Source organism: Chrysemys picta, chromosome 12 (assembly GCF_011386835.1).
Source record: "Chrysemys picta bellii isolate R12L10 chromosome 12, ASM1138683v2, whole genome shotgun sequence".
Lineage (NCBI taxonomy): Eukaryota > Metazoa > Chordata > Testudines > Emydidae > Chrysemys > Chrysemys picta.
In genome coordinates this window covers 16,023,420-16,046,432 of record NC_088802.1, presented here as the reverse complement: position 1 = coordinate 16,046,432, position 23,013 = coordinate 16,023,420, and the positions used below count along the sequence as shown (strand labels likewise).

The window sequence follows — 23,013 nt, the reverse complement described above, 5'->3', positions numbered from 1 at the left end:
GTTTTTCATTCTTTTTTTCTTCATCCTCCTCCTATAACTAATAGCAAGTAAATGAAAATAAAGTGAGGTACTGTGATTGTTCTTGTAGTCCAACTTATTTTTCCACAAGCCACTTGAAAATCACAGAGGGTCTCGACGGTCCACTTAAAGATCTTTCCAAATATTGTAAAAAAAAATGTTGGGGTGCGGGGTCTGGCCAGGAGCTAGGGCAAGGAAGGGGGCTCAGGGTTGGGGCAGGAGGTTGGGGTGTGGAGCACTTACCTGGGGCAGCTCCTGTTTAGTTCTCAGGATGGGGGTGGGGATGTGGGGGGTTACAGGTCCCACGATATTAGGCTAAGACTTAGCATGACAGTTGCTCCATTTCTTACAACTGAAAGGCCTATATTTAAATCCTTTAACCCTATTCCCATAGAGGAGATGGAGCTGTGGGCAGCTGGGCCCCACAGCTGAGCACAGAAAGTGACTAGATATTCAGACACGGCCTGAGCATTTCAGAGCAGGCCTGAAAAATGATTCACTTTCACTCCTGTCCACCTGTAATGAGGTCTATGCCCCCACCCCTACTGAGCCGAGTTTTGTAGGGGGAGGTGTGCCTCTCCGGCCTGCAGGCAAGCAGCCTGACCACACCCCCACACAGCTGCCTCAACTGCCAATCATGGAGACAGGCACCCACAGCTGCAACCAATAGGGGAAACAAGGCCTGCTATAAAAGGAGAGAGCCCAGAGCTGGAAAAGGGATAGAATGGGAGTATCTGTCTGTCTGACTTACTTCTAGGCTTATTTAGATGCTAGGGGCCAACCAAAGGAAGCTAATTGGCGGTAGCAGAGACCCCTGAAAGACCACATCAAGGACTGGTGATATCACCATTATCATCTGACTTTACACAGACTGGCCTGGGGACTGTGGGGAGGGTTGGTGAGATGATTATCAGACAAACTCTGTGTCTGGGCTTGTCCATCCATCTCCTATTCTCTTCTCCCAGGTTCAGGCTGCAGAGAGAGAGGTTTCCCCAGTAGTTAAGGTGCTAAGTTAGCCTGCACAGATCCAGGTTCTGTTCTGTGTGAAGTCAGGTAAGTCATTTATTTTGTCTGGGCCTGACTTTCCCCTCTTCTAAATGGGGGTAACAATCCTTCCACATTGCACAGCAGCAGAGACATTGTGTGGGGAGGAGGGGGACAAATGAACCCATGTGTCTTCCCCCCTGATTTGCTGCTTGGCTTATAGTGAGCATGCTCACACAGACTGAGCATGCTCAGTAATTTCAGCTGAAGGCAATGCCCTGACTCTGCCCTCACACTATTGGCAGATATAGGTCATCTCTGCACAGCTATATGGTGAGTCAAAGCACATGGAAGTTTGTGAGTTGCTCAGACAGTGCAGTCATGGGGCCAGGTAAGGACCTGCAATCGCTAGAAATGCAGCTGTTTCCTGTACACATCAAATCACAAAAATGTCACATTGGGATTGTCACAAGCTTTCCTGATTTCACACTGACTCCTTCACTAGCTGGTGTTTCTCTTAATGCCGCAGCTCTTGGAATCCTGTGATTATGTGACAATCTCAGCTCTCACTTTAACAAAAGTAAGTTTCTTGCTCTCGGGCCTGAGTAGAAAAGGTTGAGAACGTGACCAGAGTAAATCTTGACTGCTTGCTCACAAACAAGCAGTCCAGAATATAATTTTTAGAAGAAAAACGCTCATGTTTTCTTCAGCAGCCTCCTGATTTTTGATTAAATGGTGGTGGCAATAGTGCCTTGGCAGTGATCAGTTCATGTTTTCAGGCCTGGCTTCTCCAGCAAAGGCTCTAAGGACCCAAATATAAAACTGAGCATTGTAAGTGATTCCTTTAGTTCACTCCCAATCTAGGGGGGCTGTGCTCATTTGCTACTTGGCCCACAGCCCGGCTCCATGTGCATTCCCACACCTTGCCCTCTCTATTTCCCTATCCGTTAACTATGGTGTGTTAGATAAATGATGGCATGAAATTAGGGGGCTTTCCATGGGGGATAGGGATTTAAAGCCTGAGTTCTCAGTGGCACAATATTGCCAACCCCAAACTCTTGAAAATCATGAGTCAGGACCCCCAAAATGATGTGATTGCCTTTTGTGAGACTAAAAAATAATAAATGTTGAGTTCTTTGGATTTGCCTTTAGGCTGACTCAGATCACATATTAAGTTTTTTCTCTGCAACCAAAAAAACTAGAAACTTCCTTTGTTTAGGTTTCCCTAACTTCTGTTTGCCAGAAGCTGGGAATGGGCAACAAGGGATGGATCAGTTGATCACCTGTTCTGTTTATTTCCTCTGAAGCACCTGGCTTTGGCCACTGTCAGAAGACAGGATACTGGGCTAGATGGACTATCGGTCTGACCCAGTCTGGCCATTCTTATGTTCATGAGACTCATTATAAAATCATGAATGTTGGCAACACTTTTGACACTGGGTCTCCTTTACACTGAGGCAGAGCTGTCTTAGCGTATGTCAGAATCAGGCCTTTGACACATGGATTCCAGCTTCACCAAATTTTTGGCCTGTGAATTGAATATCTCTAGACTTGGAAGGATTAGACTTTATCAGTCGATGTCAGTAAATGTCGATTTCACTTTGCACACACAAACTGATGAAAAAATATTCCCATTGATAAGAACTGAAATGGACCAATAGGTACAGTAAGAAAAATGCTGCTTGAGAACTTACTAGAGTTTAATTTAAGGATATTTACTTAGCATGTTTTGACATGAGATGTTGACAATTTGAGTTTTAACAGTTACACTTTTTGAATCTGTCTATTGTCACAAAAGAATTAGTCTGACAAAAATATTGTCTGATTTTCCCACAATTGTGAACAATAATATTGATAAAAACTGAATGTTAATAGATAAATATATATAAACTTTCTTAGAAATATTAATCTTACCAGTCAAAATTACATAATAAATCAAATGAATTCTGCCAAGCCTAAATATCACTCCTTAGACACGCAGTTCTGTCAGCTCATCAGGACAAGGGGAAGCTGATGTCCATGTGAAGCCCCAGTGACCCCCCACACCAGCAGAGAGGGCTGATTGCAGGATCAGAGTCTTATTGGGACATTTCTCACCAAAACCTCCAGGGCTGGAATGTTACCGGTGATGGGGCTCCAGCTCAGCAAACAGCCTGGGTCAGTTCCAGGAAGGGAAACACCCAATTGCTGCTGCTGCAGGCGGGACATATCTCTGAGCGCAAGAAAGTGAGACTAACCCTGTTACACTGCCCAGAGGGAGCCATGGCCACAGACAACCCCGTGGAAAGTCTCCAGGAGGAAGCTACATGCCCCATCTGTCTGGAGTATTTTAAGGACCCAGTGATTATAGAGTGTGGGCACAATTTCTGCCGAGCCTGCATCGCCCAGTGCTGGGAGGGATCCGATACAGCCGTCTCCTGCCCTCAGTGCAGAGAAACTGTGCAACAGGGAAACCTGATGCCGAACAAGCAGCTGGCAAATGTTGTAGAACTAGTTAAACGGCTGAGTTTACAGGCAGCAAAGGGAGCAGGAGAGGAGAGGGTGTGTGGGGAACACCAGGAGACTCTGAAACTGTTCTGTGAAGAGGATCAAACTTCTGTCTGTGTCGTTTGTCATCTGTCCCGGGCCCACAGAGATCACAGGGTGGTTCCCATAGAGGAGGCTGCCCAGGAGTACAAGGTAGGGAATTGCTGTCAAGTTTAATGGGTAATAACTTTGGATTTTAATTACAGGCTGACTTCACTGGAAGTTGCCTGTCACAGGTGTGACACATCATTCAGCTCTGTAAAGCCTTCATTGTATGGGAGATGCTATAACAAAATTAATGATCTGGCAGTGTGGAGACAGAATCAGAATATCAAGTCTTAAAAGATATCTGATGTGGGAAACTTTTCTCTGAGATTCTGAATGTTTTTCAAACCCAGCTTCCACTGCTGAAATAAGGGGACTTTTTACACAATGGCCGGTGCTAACAATCAGTGAGGTTTAAACTGGCCTGCAGCTCTTATGTGAGTGTGTTACTTTGAGACTGGAGAACTGATCATTTAAATATCAACACTGTTAATTATTTTGTTCCCTTGTGAGACCAGAGAGGGAGAATTACAGCTCGGCACCATTTATTGCCAGTGACACCTCCTTCCGGTGCCACAAGCGGGTGAGGTTTGGGAGATGCCACCTCTTATTCTCCCCCCCAGTAAAGGAGGACCAGGCCCAGAGCGCCCAGCAGAATCCAGATGTATATTCTAGCCCCATCAGGGGACTCTGGCCCCAGGAGCTCCTTGGAGCCAATCAGCAACTCCATCCTGTTTTGAACATTGCACCATCTACTGTGAACAGATCATGGTGTCTCCTTTTGGTGACTCCAATGGGTGGAGCTTATTTTGTGGGTGGAGCTTCAAAGAATCCAGCCACCTTTGCCCTTCCCCCAGTCTGATTCCTGTTCATTTATGAAGCTGTTTTCCTGGATGCAAAGGCTGCTTTTCTGCCTCCTGTCTCTCACTAGCCCGTGCTGGCTCCTCCTTCACTGCCTCCCTGCAGCAGCACCGCAGGGGTGTCACCGAACAGCTCCCCAGGAGCTCTCAGCAGCAGCCCAGGCCCTTGGGCAGAGGAGAGAACTCGAGGGCTCAGAGAAAAGAGTGAAATGGGAAAATTTCTGGAAGGGGCTTTGGGGGGCTCTCATGAGTGTGGGGTTAATGGTGTTGTACAGAGCAGGGCTGATGGGGCAGAAGCACATTGCTGTGCAGTGTGAAGGAATCACACGCTGTCAAAGGGGAAGAGAGCCCTGGGTTATCACAGCTCTGGAGCAGTTATAATTATTATGGGTGGCACATTCCCCCAGACCGAGTGTGTTCCCTGTTCCTCACTGACCTCCAGCCACATCACAGCTTCACCCTGTACAGTTAATGGGACTGCGCTGGCTCAGGTGCTCAGCTGCTGCCCGAGGGAGGCCACATGGGAGCCTGGACAGATGAGAGCACAGGGGGGTCTTGTTCCTGGCCTGGGTCTGGGCACAGGGCAGCGAGGTGCTGTCCCAACCTCTTCACTCTCACTGGCAGGAGGGATCGTTCAGAACCTTCCCAGCTGTTTCCCCTCTGGCCTGTGCTCGGTGATGTGAAACTTTAGCTCAAACACAGGCTCTGAGAAGTCCTGAGTGTCTGCAGGAAGCAGAGCCCCTGCTCTGAGACTGGCGTCTCTGCTCCCATGAGCCTTTGGGGCTGGCAGAGCCGAGTCTGCTTCTCGCTTCCAGGGTATTTACTGCTGGTGTATGAAATGCCAATATGGACAGTACTGTCCACCCATCGGACAGGCAGACTAATGGCTGTTTATCGCACACGATGCCCCTGCAGGTGAAACTCCAGGGAGCCCTGGGCCCTCTGAGGAAGGAGCTGGAAAAGGCCCTGGCTCTGACGTCTAAAGAGGAGGAGAAAACCACAGAGTGGCAGGTGGGTGTCCAGGTTTATTCCTCCCTGAGCCCTTCCCCCTGCAGCTCCCAGGAGTGACGGGGCCATAAAGCTCCAGGATGAGGTTATGAACCTGCTCTGGTTGTTTGCTCCGTTGCACAGGCTTGGTGCCGGCCATGGGCAGCGCATGCCTCCAACATTTGGGAAGGTTGGGCATGAGTTCCGGAACCTTCCGGTGCTTGGATCATCACCCTGCCCACTGCTCCACCCCCATTTCTCCTGCTCTCGCCGAGGCCCCGCCCATGCTCCCCTCCTGCTCAGCCCCATCCCCAGAGGCTCACCGCTCACTGTTGCAGCTTCCCCACTCCCTCCCCCAAGGCTCCCTCACCTGCCGTTTGCTCCTTTCTACCCCCTCCTGCCTTACTGCATCTTTCCAAAGCACCCTAGTCAACCCCGCTATTGAACTGGCCATATTAACTCTTAACTAAAACACACCCTTTATGCTACGTTTCCCAAATAAGTAACTATCCTTACAAACCTGATACTGATCTAATAACCCCTGCTTCACGGACAGAGGCCCAGTTTGTGTAACTCAACATCTGGCTCACGTTTTCTCTGTGCCTTTCCTATTTTCTATTTCCAGAGGAAAGTGAAGAACAGGAGAGAGACGATTGCAAGTGAATTTAACAAGCTGCACACACTGCTGAGAGAGGAGGAGCAGCTGCTTCTGCAGAGCCTGGAGAAGGAGGAGAGGGAGACTCTGCAGAGACTACAGGAAAATATAACCAAACTTTCCCAGCAAAGCTCTTCTCTGCAGCAGCTGATCACAGAGATCGAGGAGAAGTGTCAGCAACCAGTTGTCGAGCTGCTAAAGGTGAGATGGCATCAAAATTCTCCACCATCCAGAATTATAACTCAGATCCCTGGGTCTGGATCCCAACAATGAGAGTAAATGTGTTCTGTGGTTTACTGACAAACAGAACATCCGGCTAAGGGCTCCATCAGTTCCAATATATCGCAGTTCATGTCTGAGGGGAATTCTCCTCCTGAAGACCCAGTGAGGCCATGGGAGATTAAATGGATGACACTGAGCTAAACACATCCCTGCTCTGACCCCAGAACATTGGACCCAACCCAGGCGATAAACACAGATACTGATGGGCTGGGTCCCAAGAAGGGAGAAACCTTCAGCTAAATCCCTGTCTCACCTATGTACATGAAACAAGTGTTAATGCAAAACGGTGTATGAGATTTTACCACAAAACAGTGAAGCCTGGGAGGGTTGATCTATTTTCTAGATGAAAGTTTGATGCCCAGAGTGAGACTCCCTCAGTTTTTTGCACATTGTGTTAATACAGAACATTGATTCTCTTTTTCCTTTCAGGATGTGAAAAGCACATTGAGCAGGTGTGTTTCCCATTTTCATTGCTCTTATATTCTTGGTGGTGGTTCTGGGATGATGTGTGTACAGAGCAGCTGAGTGATGATAAGTTTTCTTCATAGGAGTGAGAATGTGAAACTCCAGGAACAAGAAGCTGTCTCTACTGACCTGAAGAACGTGTATAAACTTTCCCTTGACATGAATGAAGTGTTGAAGAGTTTCATAGGTGAGTGGAAGCTATTGGGATATTCAGCTGTATTGTGCCTGGGACCCCAGGACACGCATGGACCCAGCTGACAGGCTTGGAGCTGTGTGGTAGCTGGAGGCTGATGCGCTGAGTGCTGGGCAGTTTGCCTGCTACTTACAGCCACCTGCTGGTACTTGCCCAGGGTATCTGACCAGGCCCCATCACTCTGACATCCTGATCCCTCCATGGCTGAGTTAATGGGTGTCCCTGAGCCAGGTGCTGTGAGGCCTGGACTGGGCCCATTGTGCAGGGAGCAGCACAGACTGGTAACAGATAACGTGTCTGTGCCTCTCTCCTGGGACATGTGAGGGCTGCGTTGTGTGGCCACCGCTCAGCACTGCCCCAGCCCCCATTAGCCAAGGCTGCCGAGCTTTCTGAGCTGGAGGAGGGGATGGTTTGGCTGCTTCAGTGTGACCTGGGCCGTGAGTTACTGGGTAACAAGCTGAATCCTACGGGCCCCTCGTCTGCTCTGAGTGCAGCCCAGTGGGAGTTTGGGTCAGTGGTTTGCTGCTCAGTGAGTGAGACTCACTCACAAGAGTGTGACCCTGTCAGTGTTTGAGCATTGTTACCAGCTTTGCCCGTTACTTTGGGGTACACTCATTTATTAGGGTTACTCTTCTGGGGGCAGGGGGTTCTGTACTTCTATCAATGTGCTGCTTGTGTCACTTGTGTTCTCATACAGAGCTCTACTTCTCCCTTCTACAAGTCCCCTCCCAATGGAGCTATCGTGCAGGACCTAGGTTCCCCAGGGCTCAGTTCTTCCAGCCCCAGAATCAGATGAACACACAGACATACGCATTACCAGAGCGTGTCTGAGAGGACCGGGTTAATCAGCACTCCCAAGCTGACCCCTTATATGTCCCTGGACTCAGCAGTCTGGGTCGAGCAGCATTTCCAAGCTGTCACCCTCATATGCCGTGGGCACCGCATGGAACAGAGTAACCCTGAGCAGGCTGGGTTGAGCAGCACTTTCAATCTGCCACACTCATATGTCCCAGGTTCAGCACGTTCCTATCCCCACTTTCACGTTGCAGTCGTTCTGGTAGTAACCCACTTGACGAGCAAACCCCACAGGATCTTTGGGCGCTGCAGGGATCTTTTAGCTTAGGTGCGAGGAACGTGCTACAGAGCAAATGAGGAAACCAAAAAACATCCATGGGGGAGAGGGAGGGGCAAGGGGGGAGAGAAAAGCAACCAGCTTAATCATGAAAGTTGTTTGGCTCCCCTATGGTTATTACCTGGAAATAAACAAACAGTTATAATATTAAATCTAACTTAAACTTGATTATAAAAGTCAGGTTTACAAAACTATAACTGATCACACAAGTCAGGGTCAGAAGGCCGGGGCGGCTCCAGGCACCAGTGCAGCAAGCGCATGCCTGGGGCGGCAAGCCGCGGGGCGAGGCCTGCCGGTCGCCGTGAGGGTGGCAGTCAGGCAGCCTTCGGTGACATGCCTGCGGGAGGTCCGCCAGTCCCGCGGCTTCAGCGGCAATTGGGCAGCGGGCACTCCGAAGGCGCGGGACCAGCAGATCACCCGCAGAAACGCCACCGAATCCGCGGGACCAGCGGACCACCCTCAGGTGTGCTGAAGGCCGCCTGACTGCCGTGCTTGGAGCGGCAGAAAACATAGAGCCGCCCCTGCAGAAGGCTATACCTAGAGAGAGAGAGAGAGTGTGTGTGTGTTCTCACCACTCCGTGACAGTTGAATCGATCGGGGGGGTCCCAGGAGATGGTGGTAGCTGAGGGTCTGGAGTGCTGGCAGAGCCCCCAGCACGATCAGTCAGGAGAAGTTGAAGTCCCTGTGGAACTGATGCAGATTTTGGATCAGGCATGAGAACACTCACTTGAGTATGGATAGGGGTGTTTGTAGGGAAACAATAATGGTTTGGGAAAGAGAACACTAGATTTGTTTATGGGTAAACTGATGTCTCAAGGGAGTATACTAAAGGTGTTTTGTTCAGGCTAGACAATGGGAGTTGGCTATGTGCAGTGTTCCTTCAAGGGAGCTCACAATGCAATTAGGGAGCTTCACTATTTTGGATACCAATAAAGGAATTATTACTAGAATTGGTCTGATAACCACTGAGCTGGGTGTGTGCACGCATAGGTTCACTAACATCTGGAGCAGACATCCCCCATGATGCATTGCTTCCCTGCTTTTCTGGTCCCAGAGTTCCCTGTGGTTCTTGCCTTGGAATCTCTGTTTTCCAGTCTGTATGCTAATGGATATGCCTCCTTGTTCCATCTTTGATGCAAATGAGGCTAGGGGAGTTCCCTTAATCCTGTCACCCTTATCCCAGGGATTTAGGTATGTCCCCAATGGCTTTTCATTGCTTTTTGTAAGTCTTTCTTCTGATCAGTTTTGTTTCAAGCAGAGGCTGGGGGGCAGGGGGAGGTCTTTTGTGAGTCAGACAGGCTGGGTACTGCACCCTGGTTCCCCAAGAACACAGAGCTGCTAGGTAACAATTGGAAAACCAAAGTCTACTATAATCCATTTTTCCATGTTTCTGGTTTTCACCAAAATCAACAGGGTTCTGCACTGGAGTGGGATCAGCGTAGGGTGACCAGATGTCCCAATTTTATAGGGACAGTCCCGATTTTGGGGGCTTTTTCTTATATAGGCACCTATTACACCCCTCCACCTGTCCTGATTTTTCACACTTATTATCTGGTCACCCTAGATCAGCGGTGGGGGAGGAGTTTGGAAGGACTGGGGACAAGTGACCTGGCTAGGGTGATGGCTGGATGTGGATGAGGGGCACCCTGACCCTAAACCCTAATCCTAACCCTGAGGTCACTGCCTCACCCTGTATCCTGAGATTTTAGTGCATATCAGGCTTTTATAGTTTTCCATTTTTCACCAAAATCCAGAAGTTTCTGCCCACTGATGCCTAAAACATACTCTGAAATGGAGTTGATGGAATGTGGTTGTCAAAACGTATCACATTGCAGACAGACAGACGGACAGACAGATAGAAACGCCATTGAGTTAGGTGTGGGGCCTCACTTCCCTCAGCCAAAAATAATAGTTGATTTTCATAAAAGCTTTAACCTCAAAGTAGTTGTTTTATTTGGGGATAATTATCTAAACAGGCCTTTAGTGTATGTTCACTAGGGCCCCAATTCAGCAGGGTAGTTAAGCACATGTTGCACTTTAAGCCCACGAGTCAGTACATCCCTATTCAGTGTGTGCTTAAGTGTTTCACTGAATCGGGCTCTAAAACAGAAGCAGTAGCTGCTTCACAAGGAGCAAGAAACCCCCTAGTGGCTGATGACAGACTAAACTGCCCCCAGGGAAAGTTTCCTCCTGACCCCCATCAGTTAGCAATTGGCTTGTGCCCTGAAGCAGGAGGGGGTTTCTCTGCCCTCTAGAATGCTTGCATTTTTTTGAGAACTGTGATAAGTCTGGAGATGCACATTCACGTATCACTGCCTGGGCCTTTTTGAATCCTTTGTCCATTTGGGGTTTTTCTTTGCTTGTCTGTTTTGTTTTAACCCTACCCAGTATAAATTTGTATGTTCTCATTGTCAATCTAAATATCTTTTGTTTTACTCCTGCTAAACTCATGGTCTCAATGCTATCTTGTGACAAGTTGTTCCACAGACTAATTATGCATCCTATAAAACAGTATTTCATAGAATCATACAATCATAGGACTGGAAGGGACCTTGAGAGGTCATTTCCTCTTACAGTTTGAAATTTGCTGCTTTTCAGTTTTCCAGGACAATAATTTACACCTCACCCCATGATGACTTAGTTTCCTTAATAACCTTTTGTGAGGAACTTTGTTAAAGGCTCTTTGAAAGTTCACATCAGTTATGCCAATGGGTTCTCCTTTGTGCACGATTTTACTGACCTACTTAAAGCAATTTAATAGATTAGTGGGACACAGGTTTCCTTTTCAGCTCTGTTAGTCAGACCTTATCCTATCATTCTCATAGAGCTGGTTTAGAATTCTCTTTTAGTTTCAACTACTTTAGCAGGCACTGACGTAAGGCTCACTGGGCTGTAGTTCTCAGGATTACTCCTACCAAAATTTTAAAGTTGGCTACAACATTCCCAACCCTCCGATTCTCCAGAAGTGTAGCTAATTTTAATAATGAGATGCATATTATTCTTAGCAGCTCAGACATATCATGTGATGTCATTTGAGAGCCCCTGGGATTTGCCATCTTGCAGGGATCTAAGCTCTCTTGGTGGCTGCTGGTTCTTTAGTTTGTCAGTTTGTTCCAATATCTCCTCTTCACTCCTCGATCCCTGGTCTTTATTTCCTGAACAGAGCAGCTCCAGGGCAGGTCTCTCCCCAGCAACCTTTCTGGTGGAAACTGATGCAAAGAAACCAGTCAGTCTCTCAGCATTGTCCTTATCCTCCCCAATTGCTCCCTTTCCCTGCTACTGATCCAGGGGACCCATCGATTCTCTCACGGGCTTCCTGATTCTGATGGACTGAAATAATTCTCTGGTATATGTTTTATATCTCTGGCTGTTCACTCTTCTAATTCCATTTAGCCTCCTAATTCCCATCATGCACTTCACCTGATGTACTTTATGCTCCTTTGTGGTGGCTTCACAGGGTTAATATTTTCCATTTGCAGAGGGATCCCTGTTTGGCTCTAACAACCTCCTGCACCTGGCCAGGTGGGGTTACTGTATTTCTCCCCTTCCTGCTTCCTTTGTTGCTCAGGGGGTGCAGGTGTCTGGCTGCTGCTGTAGCTTCCAGGCTGAGTCTAAGGATTGTAACTTCCCTGCTTTAAGGTCTTTTTGACTCGCTTCTCTTCTGCAAGATAATGTGATATTGACTCATTTCTCTTTATTTTATTTTCAGACAAACTCCAGACTGAGCTCAGTAAGTTCTATTCTCCCCCCCCCCCCCCCCCCCCCGTATCACCCTGCATTGTCTCCTGCTCAGCGTGTCGGTGTTCAGGGGAGTTCTCACCCCTCTGTCTGTGTTTGGTTGCAGGGTGGAGATGCGCCCAGCTCTATGCAGGTACTGTACATTCCACTTACGTTTTATCCATAGTGAGGCCCCACCTCTCCCGGGAGCTCTCTGCTCCTTTCCCTGCACAGAGCATTTTCCTATGACATTCAATAGGCTAGAAACCGCAATATCACTGGGGTGGATGGAAAGGGGCAGACAAAACCCAGGTTTATTGCAGATCAGGGACCTGCCCTCTTTGGGAAAGGGCTGATTAGTGATGAAATGCTGCCCCCTGGTGTCATCTTTCCCAGGTGGTACCTGGGATCTGCAGGATGGACATTCTTATCTGGCCATAATTGAACTGAACTGCCAAGCTCTCTCCTCCCAGCAGCAGGATCCGATCAGGCTTTAGCCCACAATTTCCTTCTAGTGTAACATGCCCAGACAGGAGCTGTTCAGTGTCCCCATGGAATTGGGGTGAGGAAGGCCCTGACCCCACTGCAAGAGAAGACACGTTTTTATAACCAGCTTGTGACACTCCCTTGACCCAGTTACAACAAACTGTGCCCAGCCCACGCGGCAGCTTTTCTGCCTCACAGCCGTAGTTGAGCTGTGTCTGTGTGTTTGTACCCAGCATCCAGCCCAACCATGTGTGCACTGGTGCATGCTGGGGAGAGTCTGGGCAGCTCCAGCAGGGATCAGAGAGCCCAGGGGCCATGCACACACATTGCAGCACCACTGGCCAAGGGGTCCATGTACTCCGGGGTATCCTACCTCCCAGAGCAGTTACACAAACACCACTGGGGGTCCTGTTAGGGTCACCACCGCTGAGGTGCAAAAAAACCAGGAAATCTTCCTGTTCCACATACACCACCTATCTCCTCACCCCAGGCAGTGTCTCCCCATCCCACCCCCGGGCACTGTGTCCCATCCCACCCCTGGGAGAAGGCCCTAGGAGCCTGGTCCAGAGCTTCACTGTCCTGAGAGTTAGAAAGTGTTTCTTCATCTCCAGCCTCAGTCTCCCTTGCTGTAGATTGTGCCCATTGCTCCTTGGGCAGGCCCTCGCCCTGCCCGCTGGGGGCACTGGGGGTGTCACCAAGTGTGAGCATCGCTGGTGTCGCACTGCGGGAGGAAGAGGAACCAGCTGGCTCAAGGGGACAGTGATGGGAGTTGGGGCCTTTCACTCCCCAGTCACTGACCTCAGCCCAGGCTCGGAGTCTGGTTCCCAGCACACAGTAGCTCACATCATAACTCTCGTTAACAGCACCCTTACCAGCCACCTCCACAGGGAGGGCAAGGCCTGAAGGAGTCGCAGGGACAGTTCCTCCCAGGGAGAGGCTCCAGCAGGTGTCAGGGCTGAACCATGTTGGCAGGACAGTGCGGGGCTCCCATGGCCACTGTGATGTCCTTGTACCCTCGATACACAGAGCTCCAGCAGGAGGGGCGTAAACCCCACTCGTACCCCCAGCACTGAACTCACTGACACTGCCCCAAAGGGTGGCGGGGGTGAGTAAAGGGCACTGGAAGAGGGAGGCCCGGGGGGCATGGCCCAATCACTTTTACTAATAGGAGGGCTAGGCCTCCCACTTTTTACCAGCTGTAAGGGCGAGCAATGGGAGGGGGGAAGGGTAGAGAGGAGCGACCAGGGGGTCAGGGTCTTGGGGGGAAGAGGCAGTGTGAGGGCCGGGGCTCGGGGAGAAGGGACGATGTGAGGATGGTGGTTTGGGGAGATAGGGTGGAGCAGGAGCTCAGGGAGAAGGACTGGCACGACTGGGTGACCCCTCTACTTTTAGGGAGCTTCCATCACTCCTGGGGAGTACCATCCTGGATCCTGATCCATGGGCACATCTGTGTATTTGCCAGGTGCACAGAGCTCTCTGGGTGGAGACGCTTTCATGCTCACCCAGGAACCTGTGCTGGGAGGCCCCAATGCCCAGGAGGCTGAGGGCTCTCTCCCCTGCCCTGGGGGTTGAAGAGAGGGGCCCTGGGGCTGCTGTTCCCCGTCCCAGGAAGGGGGTGAAGTGGACGTGGACACAGACAGTGTCACTGCGTGCGCTGTGAGGGGCAGATCTAGCTCCACCCTGGGCTTCAGAGCCTGAGCTCCAGCCAGAACCTGAACGTCTACGCGGCTATTTTTAATTCCAAAGAGGGAGCCCCGTAAGCCTGAATCTGTCCACCCCATTCTGAGACTCACTTCTGCAGGTTGTGTAGAAGGACCCAAAGTGTCTCCAGAGTCTGGGTGTGAAAGTTCCCAGCGTGTCTGACCCAGGGCTGGTTAATGAGAGTGAGGGGGGTGGGTGGCGCAGGTGTTAAATGGAGACACTTGAGCCCCTGGGGCTCTGAGATGGTCTCTGTGACCGTTATCCACCATGGGACAATCGCTCTGGGCAGAGAGTTCAGGCTGGAGCCGAGTCTCCATTTTCAGCCTGATTTGTGGGGTGAGATCAGGGCCTCGGGGCATTTGTCTGCCAAGAGCAAATTTAACAGCAGCTCTGGAGTGTTTCATAGCTGATGTCCTGAACCTGCCCTGCCCAAACCTGTGCATTTCTGGAGATGTTGACAGTCACTCACTGCAGGTCACTGGGATTTGGCTCCTAAGTTGCTCAGACAGGTTTGCAGTGGAGCTGGGTGAAATGTTTTGGACAAATAGTTTATTTGCTGCAAAATTATATTTCGAGTCAACAGAAACTATTCGTGTTTGCTGTCAAGTTTCAATAAACAGAAAAAGGTGCTGCTTCTTCCAGTCTAGCCTTTAGCCCAGTGGCTGTCCCCTCACCTGGGAACCCCCGGTTCAATCCCCCCGGATGTTGTCATGAGGGCTCAAACCGCTGGGCTCCGGGTGTCTGATGACGTCCCGCCATGGGCACTGGGCCAGAGCATGGGAGTGAGAATGACTCTGCAGCCCCATGGGTCAGCCCCCACCTGGGAGCCCAGAGTCCAGCTCCCCTGCTCCAGTGACCCTGTAATTATTGATCCATAACCCCAGTAAGGGGAAGGGTTACGGCCCCTGGCATACCAGTCAGGGCCAGCTCTAGGTTTTTTGCCGCCCCAAGCAAAAAAATTTCGCCCCCTCACCCCACCCCTGGGCTCTCACCCCCACCCCACCCGCATCCCCTGCTGTCCCAGCCCTGGGCTCACCCCACCAGTGCTGACTCCGCCTGCTCCCCCCTTGCCTCCAGCCGGTCTGGCGCTGGCAGCTGGGCTAAGCAGCAGGGCTCCCGGCCCATGCCTCAGCCCAGGGTCCCTCCAGCCAGGGCTCCCACCTCCAGGACTGGCCGGGTCCCGGGAGGGCAGAGCCAGGGGACCTCCCGGCAGGGGGCTGAGGAGCCAGGGCAGGGTAGCCCCAGAGGGAGCGGAGCCCCGGAGAGTGGGACGTGGGCCCCGCACGGCAGTGCCCCCCCCTCTATGGCCCCACTGTTGCTTCTGGCCGACCTTCCGCAGTCCCTGGCCAGCTCGGTCCGCTTCGCCCAGCCCTGGCTGTGGCGCTGGAGGGGCGGCCGCCCTGCGGCATCTGCAGGCAACTCCGTGTGCCCTGAGGGGCGGCCCCCAACCCGAGTGTCCCCCCCCTAGGAGCCTGCACAGCCCAGCCACAAGGTGCAGGCGCTGCTCCCCAATGCGAACCGCAGCGGCCCCAGGGCGACGTGCTGCTGCTGCCAGGGCCAGCTCTCATCTTTTGCCACCCGAAGCAAAAAAAAAAAAAAAAAGATGGCCAGAATGCTGCCCTTGAAAATGTGCTGCCCCAAGCACCTGCTTGGTTTGCTGGTGCCTAGAGCCGGCCCTGACACCAGTATCTCACGCCATGTCTGCCGGGGTTTCCTTGCACCGATGTAGCTGCACCGGTGCAAACCCCTAGTGCAGACGTGCTGTGCGGGTGTGAACTGGGACTGGTCCACGGTGCAGCTTCTCCCAGATGGAGGAGGCAGTAAATGGGGGAATGCCCCCTTCTCTCCCCACTGCCCTGGCCTCATTAGAAACAGCCCATTAGTGCGCATTTATACCCCCTCAGAATCTTCCACTGTACTGCCCCCCCAGTGAGCGCCCCCGTGGGGGTGGGGCCGGGCGAGGGGAGGGGCTGGCTGTGGTGTTTGCCTGGCTGGAAGGTGGGGCCCGCCAGCAGGGAGAGTCCCAGCAGCTCCCCCTGGGGCAGGGCTGCACCCCCAGTGTGTGTGTGGGAACAGCACCGACCTGCTCTGAGCGAGAAACCAACCACACATGGCCCAAAAGCAACAGAGATTCCCTGGGGCCAGCCTTTCCCTCACCCCCCTCAGGCTCTTGCCCCTCCCTTACCCTTCCCTCATCCCTGTGAGGGACCCTGGACCCTGCATCTATTTTGACCCTTCACCAACATCCCTCCCTTTCTTCTCACTCCCTTTCTGCTCCCCTGGGCCCCTGCCCCTCTACTCCCACTTTGCCTCCTTGGCACGTGCCCCTGCCCTCCACCCATCTCTGCCCCGCTGGAACTCGCCCCTCCCTTCTCCCCCTGCCCTACTGGCACCTTCCCCTCTGCCCCAAACATCCTCTGCATCCTGGAGCCCACCCATCACTTCACACCCCTGCTATGTCCTGGCATCCACCTCTCTCCTTTCCCTCCTCTGTGCCATGTCTCCCACCTCATCTGCTTCCCTGGTGCCTACCACTGCCATCACCCCCCACCCCCTGATGGCTACCCCACCCCTCACCCGCCCCTGGTGTCCTGGCTTTCGCCCTTCTTACTCCCCTCAGCCCTTCTGACACCTGCCCCTCTCCCCACCCTCTCTGACCCCTGGCACCCACCCTTTCCCTCACCCCCCTGTACCCACCCCTCCTCTAGCCCCACTCTGACCCTCTGGCACCTGCCTCTCTCCAATCCCCTCTCCTAACACCTCCCTCTACTCACCTGCCCTGCCTCTCTGCTCACCCCTCTCTGCCCCCTGGTGCTTCTCCCTCCCTGTGTCTGCCCTTCTGCTCAACCCCCTCAATCCCTCGGCACCTGCCCTTCCCCTTACCCCCGCACCCTTCTGCTGCCTACCCCTTTCTTCCCTCCCCTGCCCCCCAACACCTGACACTCCCCTTGTCCCTTTCCTTCCTGTTGCCCCCCCTCACCTCCCTCTGCCCCACTGACCCCGCTCTCCTCTCGCCCCTCTGCCATCATTACCCATGCCACCTTCTCTTTATTTCTCACCCCTGCCTCTCTCCTCGCCCTCTGGCTCCCTGACAACTGCGCCCCTCACCACCCCTCCAGTCCCCTGGTGCCAGCTCCTCCTCTGCCCCAAGTCCCAGCTCAACCCTTGCCCCATCTGCTTCCCTGGTGCCTGCTGTATCCTTTGCCCCCCCTGCCCGTCTGGTGCAAGTCCCTCCCTCACCCCCCTTTGGGACCTGTGGTCTCAGCCCTTCCCCCTCACCTCAGCACTGCCCCTCACCTCAGCACTGCCCCACCCCTCACCTCTCCCTCTCCTAACCTATGGGTCCCACCCCTCCCTTCATCTTCCCTCTGCCATCCTGGTGCCCACATTTCCCTTCACACCCCTCTGGCCCCCTAGGTCCCACCTTCTCCACACCCCTCTCTCTGCCCCTCTTCTGCTCACCTGCTCATTCAACCCCCATTCTGCCCATCTGCTCCCTCACCCCCCATTCTGCCATTCTGCCACCAGTGCCTGCCCATTTGCTCCCCCCCCATATTTCCACCTGCCCCACTCCTCATCATCTCACCCCCTGGAATCCCACCCTCCCCTTGATTTCCCCTGCCCCATTGGAGCTTCCCCATTCCCTCAAACCCCCTGTGCCCCCTGGTGCCCGCCCCTTCCCTTGCTTCCCAGTGCCCCCTGGGTCCGTCCTCTTCTTCTGCCCTCGTACCCACCCCTCCCCTCACCTCCTGCAGCCCCCAGAAACCTGCCCCTCCATTCACCTCCCTCTGTCCTGCTGGTGCCCGTCCCTTCCCTTATCCCCCCATTGCCCTTGTGCCTGCCCCTCCCCTATGTCCCTCCCTCCACCGCCTCTGCTCCTGTCACCTCCCCCTCCCCTTTCCTCTCCCACCATCTACTTGTCCCCTCCCCCGCCTCCAGTGACAGCTTCTCACCCCCCCCCTGCTCTTCCTGCCCTTTCCCCTCATTGTCTCCTCACAGGCAGATGGGCCCTGACTCCCCTCAGGCAACTACCTCCTGCCCCCAGTGATTAACGGGGGTTCAGGTTAATTTCCCTTTGATCCCAGTGACCAGCCCCTGCCCCCGGCCCTGACTCTGTGACTCTCTTCCCAGTGGACGTGACGCTGGATCCAGACACGGCAAATCCCCACCTCGTCCTGTCTGAGGATCGGAAATGTGTGAGAGACGGAGACACACGCCAGGATCTGCCCAACAACCCTGAGAGATTTGATCCTTGTTACTGTGTCCTGGGCGCTGAGGGGTTCACGGGCGGGAAGCGTTACTGGGAGGTGGAGGTGGGAGACAAGACAAGATGGTCTCTGGGGGTTTGTAGGGAATCTGTGAGCAGGAAGGGGCAGGTCACACTCACACCTGAGGATGGATACTGGGCTGTGTGGCTGTGGGGTGGGGAATACAAGGCCGGCATCTCCCCCTCGACCCCCCTCCCCGTGAGCGTCAGGCCCAGCCGGGTGGGGATTTTCCTGGACTATGAGGCGGGCGAGGTCTCGTTTTACAATGTGACTGATAGGTCCCATCTCTTCACTTTCACTGACACCTTCTCCGGGATGCTCCGCCCTTATTTCAATCCCTCGCTCAACGCTGGGGGTACAAACACGGCTCCCCTGATAATCTGCCCGGTCCCAGCTCAGGCTGGAGGGAATCTCTGTCCCTGACAGTGACCCCGCGGCACAGACTATCCCCTCCCAGCCCTGCTGATCTTCCCGCCCACTGTGGTGGGCACCAGTTACTGCAGCAACTGCACTTTCTGTGCTAACCAGATGCTGCCAGTTTCCCTTTTCAACTGGAGGTTCCAGTCAAAAAACAGACACCTGGGAACCCCCAGCCCTCACCTTTCCCCGTCCCCTGCCCCAGGGGTAGCAGATGGTGGTGGATGGGGGACATTTACCCCGTCAGAATTTTCTACCCCTGTGAAATCTCAATATAAAATATGAAAGAAAAATATTTTAATTTAGAAATTATTATTGTACCAAGGTGTAAATACAACAATATTTTAATTTACATTTCAACAGTATTTCAAAAACAAGCATATAGATCTATTTGTAGAAATGGAATTATTTACATTATTTTTTATTTTCCCCTCAAATCTATAGTGAAGTTTAACATCTCTAAATAATGTCATTTGCATTTCAACTGTGGAATTTCAAGAAATCCAAAATATTTATCTTAACAAAATAAACTATTAAATTGTCAGACTGGGTTGTTCAGTTACAATGTACGTGTGTCATAAACATCACAACTACACACATGTGCAGCTGCTCTCTGTTCTCTCTCCCTCTCTTTCTTTATTGTCTTGTCTGGTTCTCTCTGGAAAGCAGGGCACATATGCTCACCTCCTGCACTACACCTTTGAAAATTAATAGTTGAAAAAATGATAGAATTAATTAAGCAATATATTTAAGTTAACTCACACAAGATTATATAATGTTCTTTGAAATCCTGTCAGCATTAATTCATGTGATTTTTAACTTTCTAACTACATATAGTTGGTAATCAAGATATGACCCTTCCTTTCTTTTACTCACATCAATTAACAAAACAGGGTCACCAACCTCAAATGCTCTCTTCCTATTGATAGAAATCTCTTCTACAATCTCCATTATTTAGTTTATTTTTCTTTAGAAATATTATTTGCAGGCAATGTACTGTCACTGTGCACTATTGATTTCAATGTACTGCCGGGCTCTTCATGTTCTTGGTTATAAGGACATAACAAATGTAGTTTGATAAAGAAATAGTGAAGGGGTTGTATTCCTTTACTCAATCATCACAAATTAACTTAATTGTATAAAAGACGCTGGCACTTAATGACACAACATGAAATTTTGTGAAGCTTTTTGGCAAACCTTTCTTTTAGGCCATAAATCAGTTGAAAGGGTGATATTTTTGTTGTTGTGTGAGGTTTAGAGTACAAAGAAAATGAAGTTGCTCCAGGAAATTCATCACAATTCCTCTGGGTTCTGTCCTTCTGGAATGCTCTGTAAAAATAGTGACCGATTGGTCTAATTCCTTGAAATCAGTGCTTGAGCCTAATTTCTTGAAGAGCGAGCTGAGCAGAGTCTGAAGGGAGGCACATCACATGGCATTGCTAGGACTACTGTTTGTTTTAAACATGATGCGTTATGAACATTTTCAATGTCATAATTCAGTTTTGAAGATTTATTCACAATATGCCATCCTTGGCAGAGTGCCCTAAACTTACTTTGATTATTTGAAAATAAATACCCTAAAATTATCTTTTGATAGATTCATTTGTGCTTTTTATCCAGTCTGCTGGAGTCTAGGTGGCATGGGCTCCTGAAGCGATGTGTTCTTCCTAGTTTTTAACACAGGGAAATTTTAATCTAAAAATAGATAATTTTTTCCCTAAAATTTCCTTCAGAAATATCTGCGTTCCTTTCCCTATTTCTCACTGAATTATGTGTAATTACTGTGCTTTCTTATCCAATCTTATTGTGTTATTACATGGGAAAATATGTTGGCAAATAGGTTAATATACAGCATGGTTTTTACTATCTGACAAGACATAAAAATGTGTTGTCACTCACAATTGACAGCATGAAGTGTCATGAAGAGATTGCAGGCAATGTTCATTTTTAAATGTCTAACTATGAATGGGCTCCCCCATCAGTTCCTGCAACCCCTGGCTGGCAGACCTCTGTGTGAATGAAGCAGCAGGCGGTCTGACAGGAACCTCCACCAAGTGTCTTTATGACTTTATATGAGGCATCAGAACATAGCAGCAGTTACGAGGAGCCCCCTTCCTGCTCCCTGGTTCAGACTTTTATACTGCTGCTTTCTTCTCAGCATTGAGCTAGTGACCTCATCAGGGCTCCCTACAGGTGCAAGTGATCCCCTCTGCCCTTCCAAACCCAAACTACTCAGTCCTTCCTCCTCTAACTGCACCCGGTGCCCTGGGTGTTCTCAGTGACCAGGGTGCTGGCTTCCAAAGGGCTCCGTTTGTAGCTGCTAACAGCCCCGGTCACACTGCCATGATTGTGTAATTGACCCTTTAGTGAAAATAACACTAAATGTAAACTGTTACCTCATTATTCAATTCAGAAGCTAGATCTGACAGTATCTGCTCTAGACAGCCATGTTGATATATAATTGTACATGTCGTCTTCTCCACCTCATGCGCTGTCACAGTTCTAAGTGGAAATCCTTCTACCTCTTTTGAAAAATCATCTGTAGCTGTCAGTACATACTGGTATCGCTTCTGTGGGACTGGATAGAGCCCGATTCAATCTGCTCCCAGCAATTCCCAGGGATTAACAACCTATGTGCAAGAACACAGGCTAGAGTTATCATTTCGATCTTCCCTATGACATTTTTGTTATAATCCCATATATAGTAAGCAAAGTAAACATTTTAATGTGGTTTCTATAATAGTAGATGTCTCCACACAGTCAGAATCTAACTTTTGGTGTTTTTCAGAAGTAAATAAATACAGGCCAAACTTCTGCAACTGAAAACTTGCATAAATACGCTGTGCAGGGGCCATGAGTTATATGGGCCCGTGGTGCCTGTGCTCCAGCAATACTCAAGGCCTGGGGGCACAATTTCACCGATGTTTGAGGCCGGGTCTCTCCCACAGCCCCACCTGCCACCGCCATGCAGCTCCCCTGGAGCATCGCTACCTACGCCCTGTGCAGCGTATGGCTGCCCTGCTGCTCCGTGCTGCGCTACCTCACAAGAAAGGGACCGGTGCTGGTGGCAGACTGAGGCAGCTACTGCACCTGCAGAGGGAGGAGGGGAGGAGGTGCACATGTTATGGCAGTTCCCCCCTCCCCCCAGCACCCACAGGGAGACAACTCTGACTCCGAGGGGGCTTCCGGGAGTCTGGACCTGAGCAGCTGGGGCTTGGGTGAGTGTCGGACTCATGACACCCTGCCCTTCGCCCGCAGTGACCACTCCTGTCCCAGGCTTGGCAAGGGGCAGCCCCATCCCCCACCCTGAGGCTACGGTGAGGGGCGCACCCACCCCAAGGGAGGCGAGGGGGCTTTCTGGACCTGAGCAGCTGGGGCTTGGGTGAGTGTCGTGACACCCTGTCCTCCCTCCCCGCACAGTCACCATTCCTGCCCCAGTCTGGGCAAGGGGCAGCCCCATCCCACACTGAACAACGATGAAAAGTGTTTGCTGCCTCCTGAAGAACATTGCAAAAGAAGGGGCTACATTTTGTTTTACATTTAGAAAGTATTTGCTTTTGAGGGTTATTGATCTAAGAGTGTTGGGTTGTTTCCGTATTCAAAAGCGTATTAATCAAGTTGATATTCTTAGTTAAATAAATTTTTCTGACGATAGTGCTATTGTGCAATAGAGGGAAACTGTTAAGCACTTACTGTTTCCAGTCCATTTTTACATTATTTTAAAAAATATAGATCGGCTTACAAGGCAGGTGTGTATGTGTGGGCTGGGGAGGTGGCAGGACATGGACCCGTTCTGGGCACCACCAAAAATTATACAAACCTGCTGCCCCTGACGCTGTGCCAGCACAACGGTGAATAGATGTCGTTGCTGCACTATGTCATCCATTAGTTCACAGGGGCACTTGTTATAGCTGATTAGGGGCTTTATTGTGCAGCAATAATAAATACAGATAATGATAAACAATTAGCTTGGCCAATGTTTAAAAACACTTCAGATGTATTTAACATGGGGAAAGATGCAAACTGTTCGATTTAACGGGGAGCCATCCGCTCAGGTCCACTTCATTGCAGGGTTTGTAAAGTTAAGTCCAAGCCAAGCAGGACATTTGCCTTGCATGAAATCCTGTATGAATCCCCTACTGGGGTGTCCTCATTTCTGTCCCCACCAATGGCATCTGAGGAAGGGGGAGGACAGTGCTAATGTGGATGCATCTTCCAGACTTTCCAGAGTCCACCATCCTAGCTGTGGGGGGCGGGGACTGCATGAGGGGATTTGC

At 51.0% G+C, this 23,013-nt stretch overlaps 1 protein-coding gene across 2 annotated transcripts; it reads left to right on the top strand.

Annotated features, from left to right (window-relative positions):
- The first annotated feature begins 3,017 nt into the window (after window positions 1-3,017).
- Window positions 3,018-20,621, top strand: LOC122173281 (E3 ubiquitin-protein ligase TRIM39-like). Of its 2 annotated transcripts, XM_065565035.1 has the most exons (6): window positions 3,043-3,681; window positions 5,349-5,444; window positions 6,046-6,276; window positions 6,787-6,809; window positions 6,906-7,009; window positions 18,183-19,520. In XM_065565035.1, the coding sequence occupies exons 1-6, from the start codon at window positions 3,265-3,267 to the stop codon at window positions 18,740-18,742; spliced, it is 1,431 nt and encodes a 476-aa protein (XP_065421107.1). In that variant the 5' UTR covers window positions 3,043-3,264; the 3' UTR covers window positions 18,743-19,520. The 2 variants fall into 2 exon arrangements, with proteins under 2 accessions (XP_065421108.1, XP_065421107.1); XM_065565036.1 differs by lacking the exon at window positions 5,349-5,444 and having other exon boundaries at window positions 3,018-3,681; window positions 18,183-20,621.
- The last annotated feature ends 2,392 nt before the right edge of the window (window positions 20,622-23,013 follow it).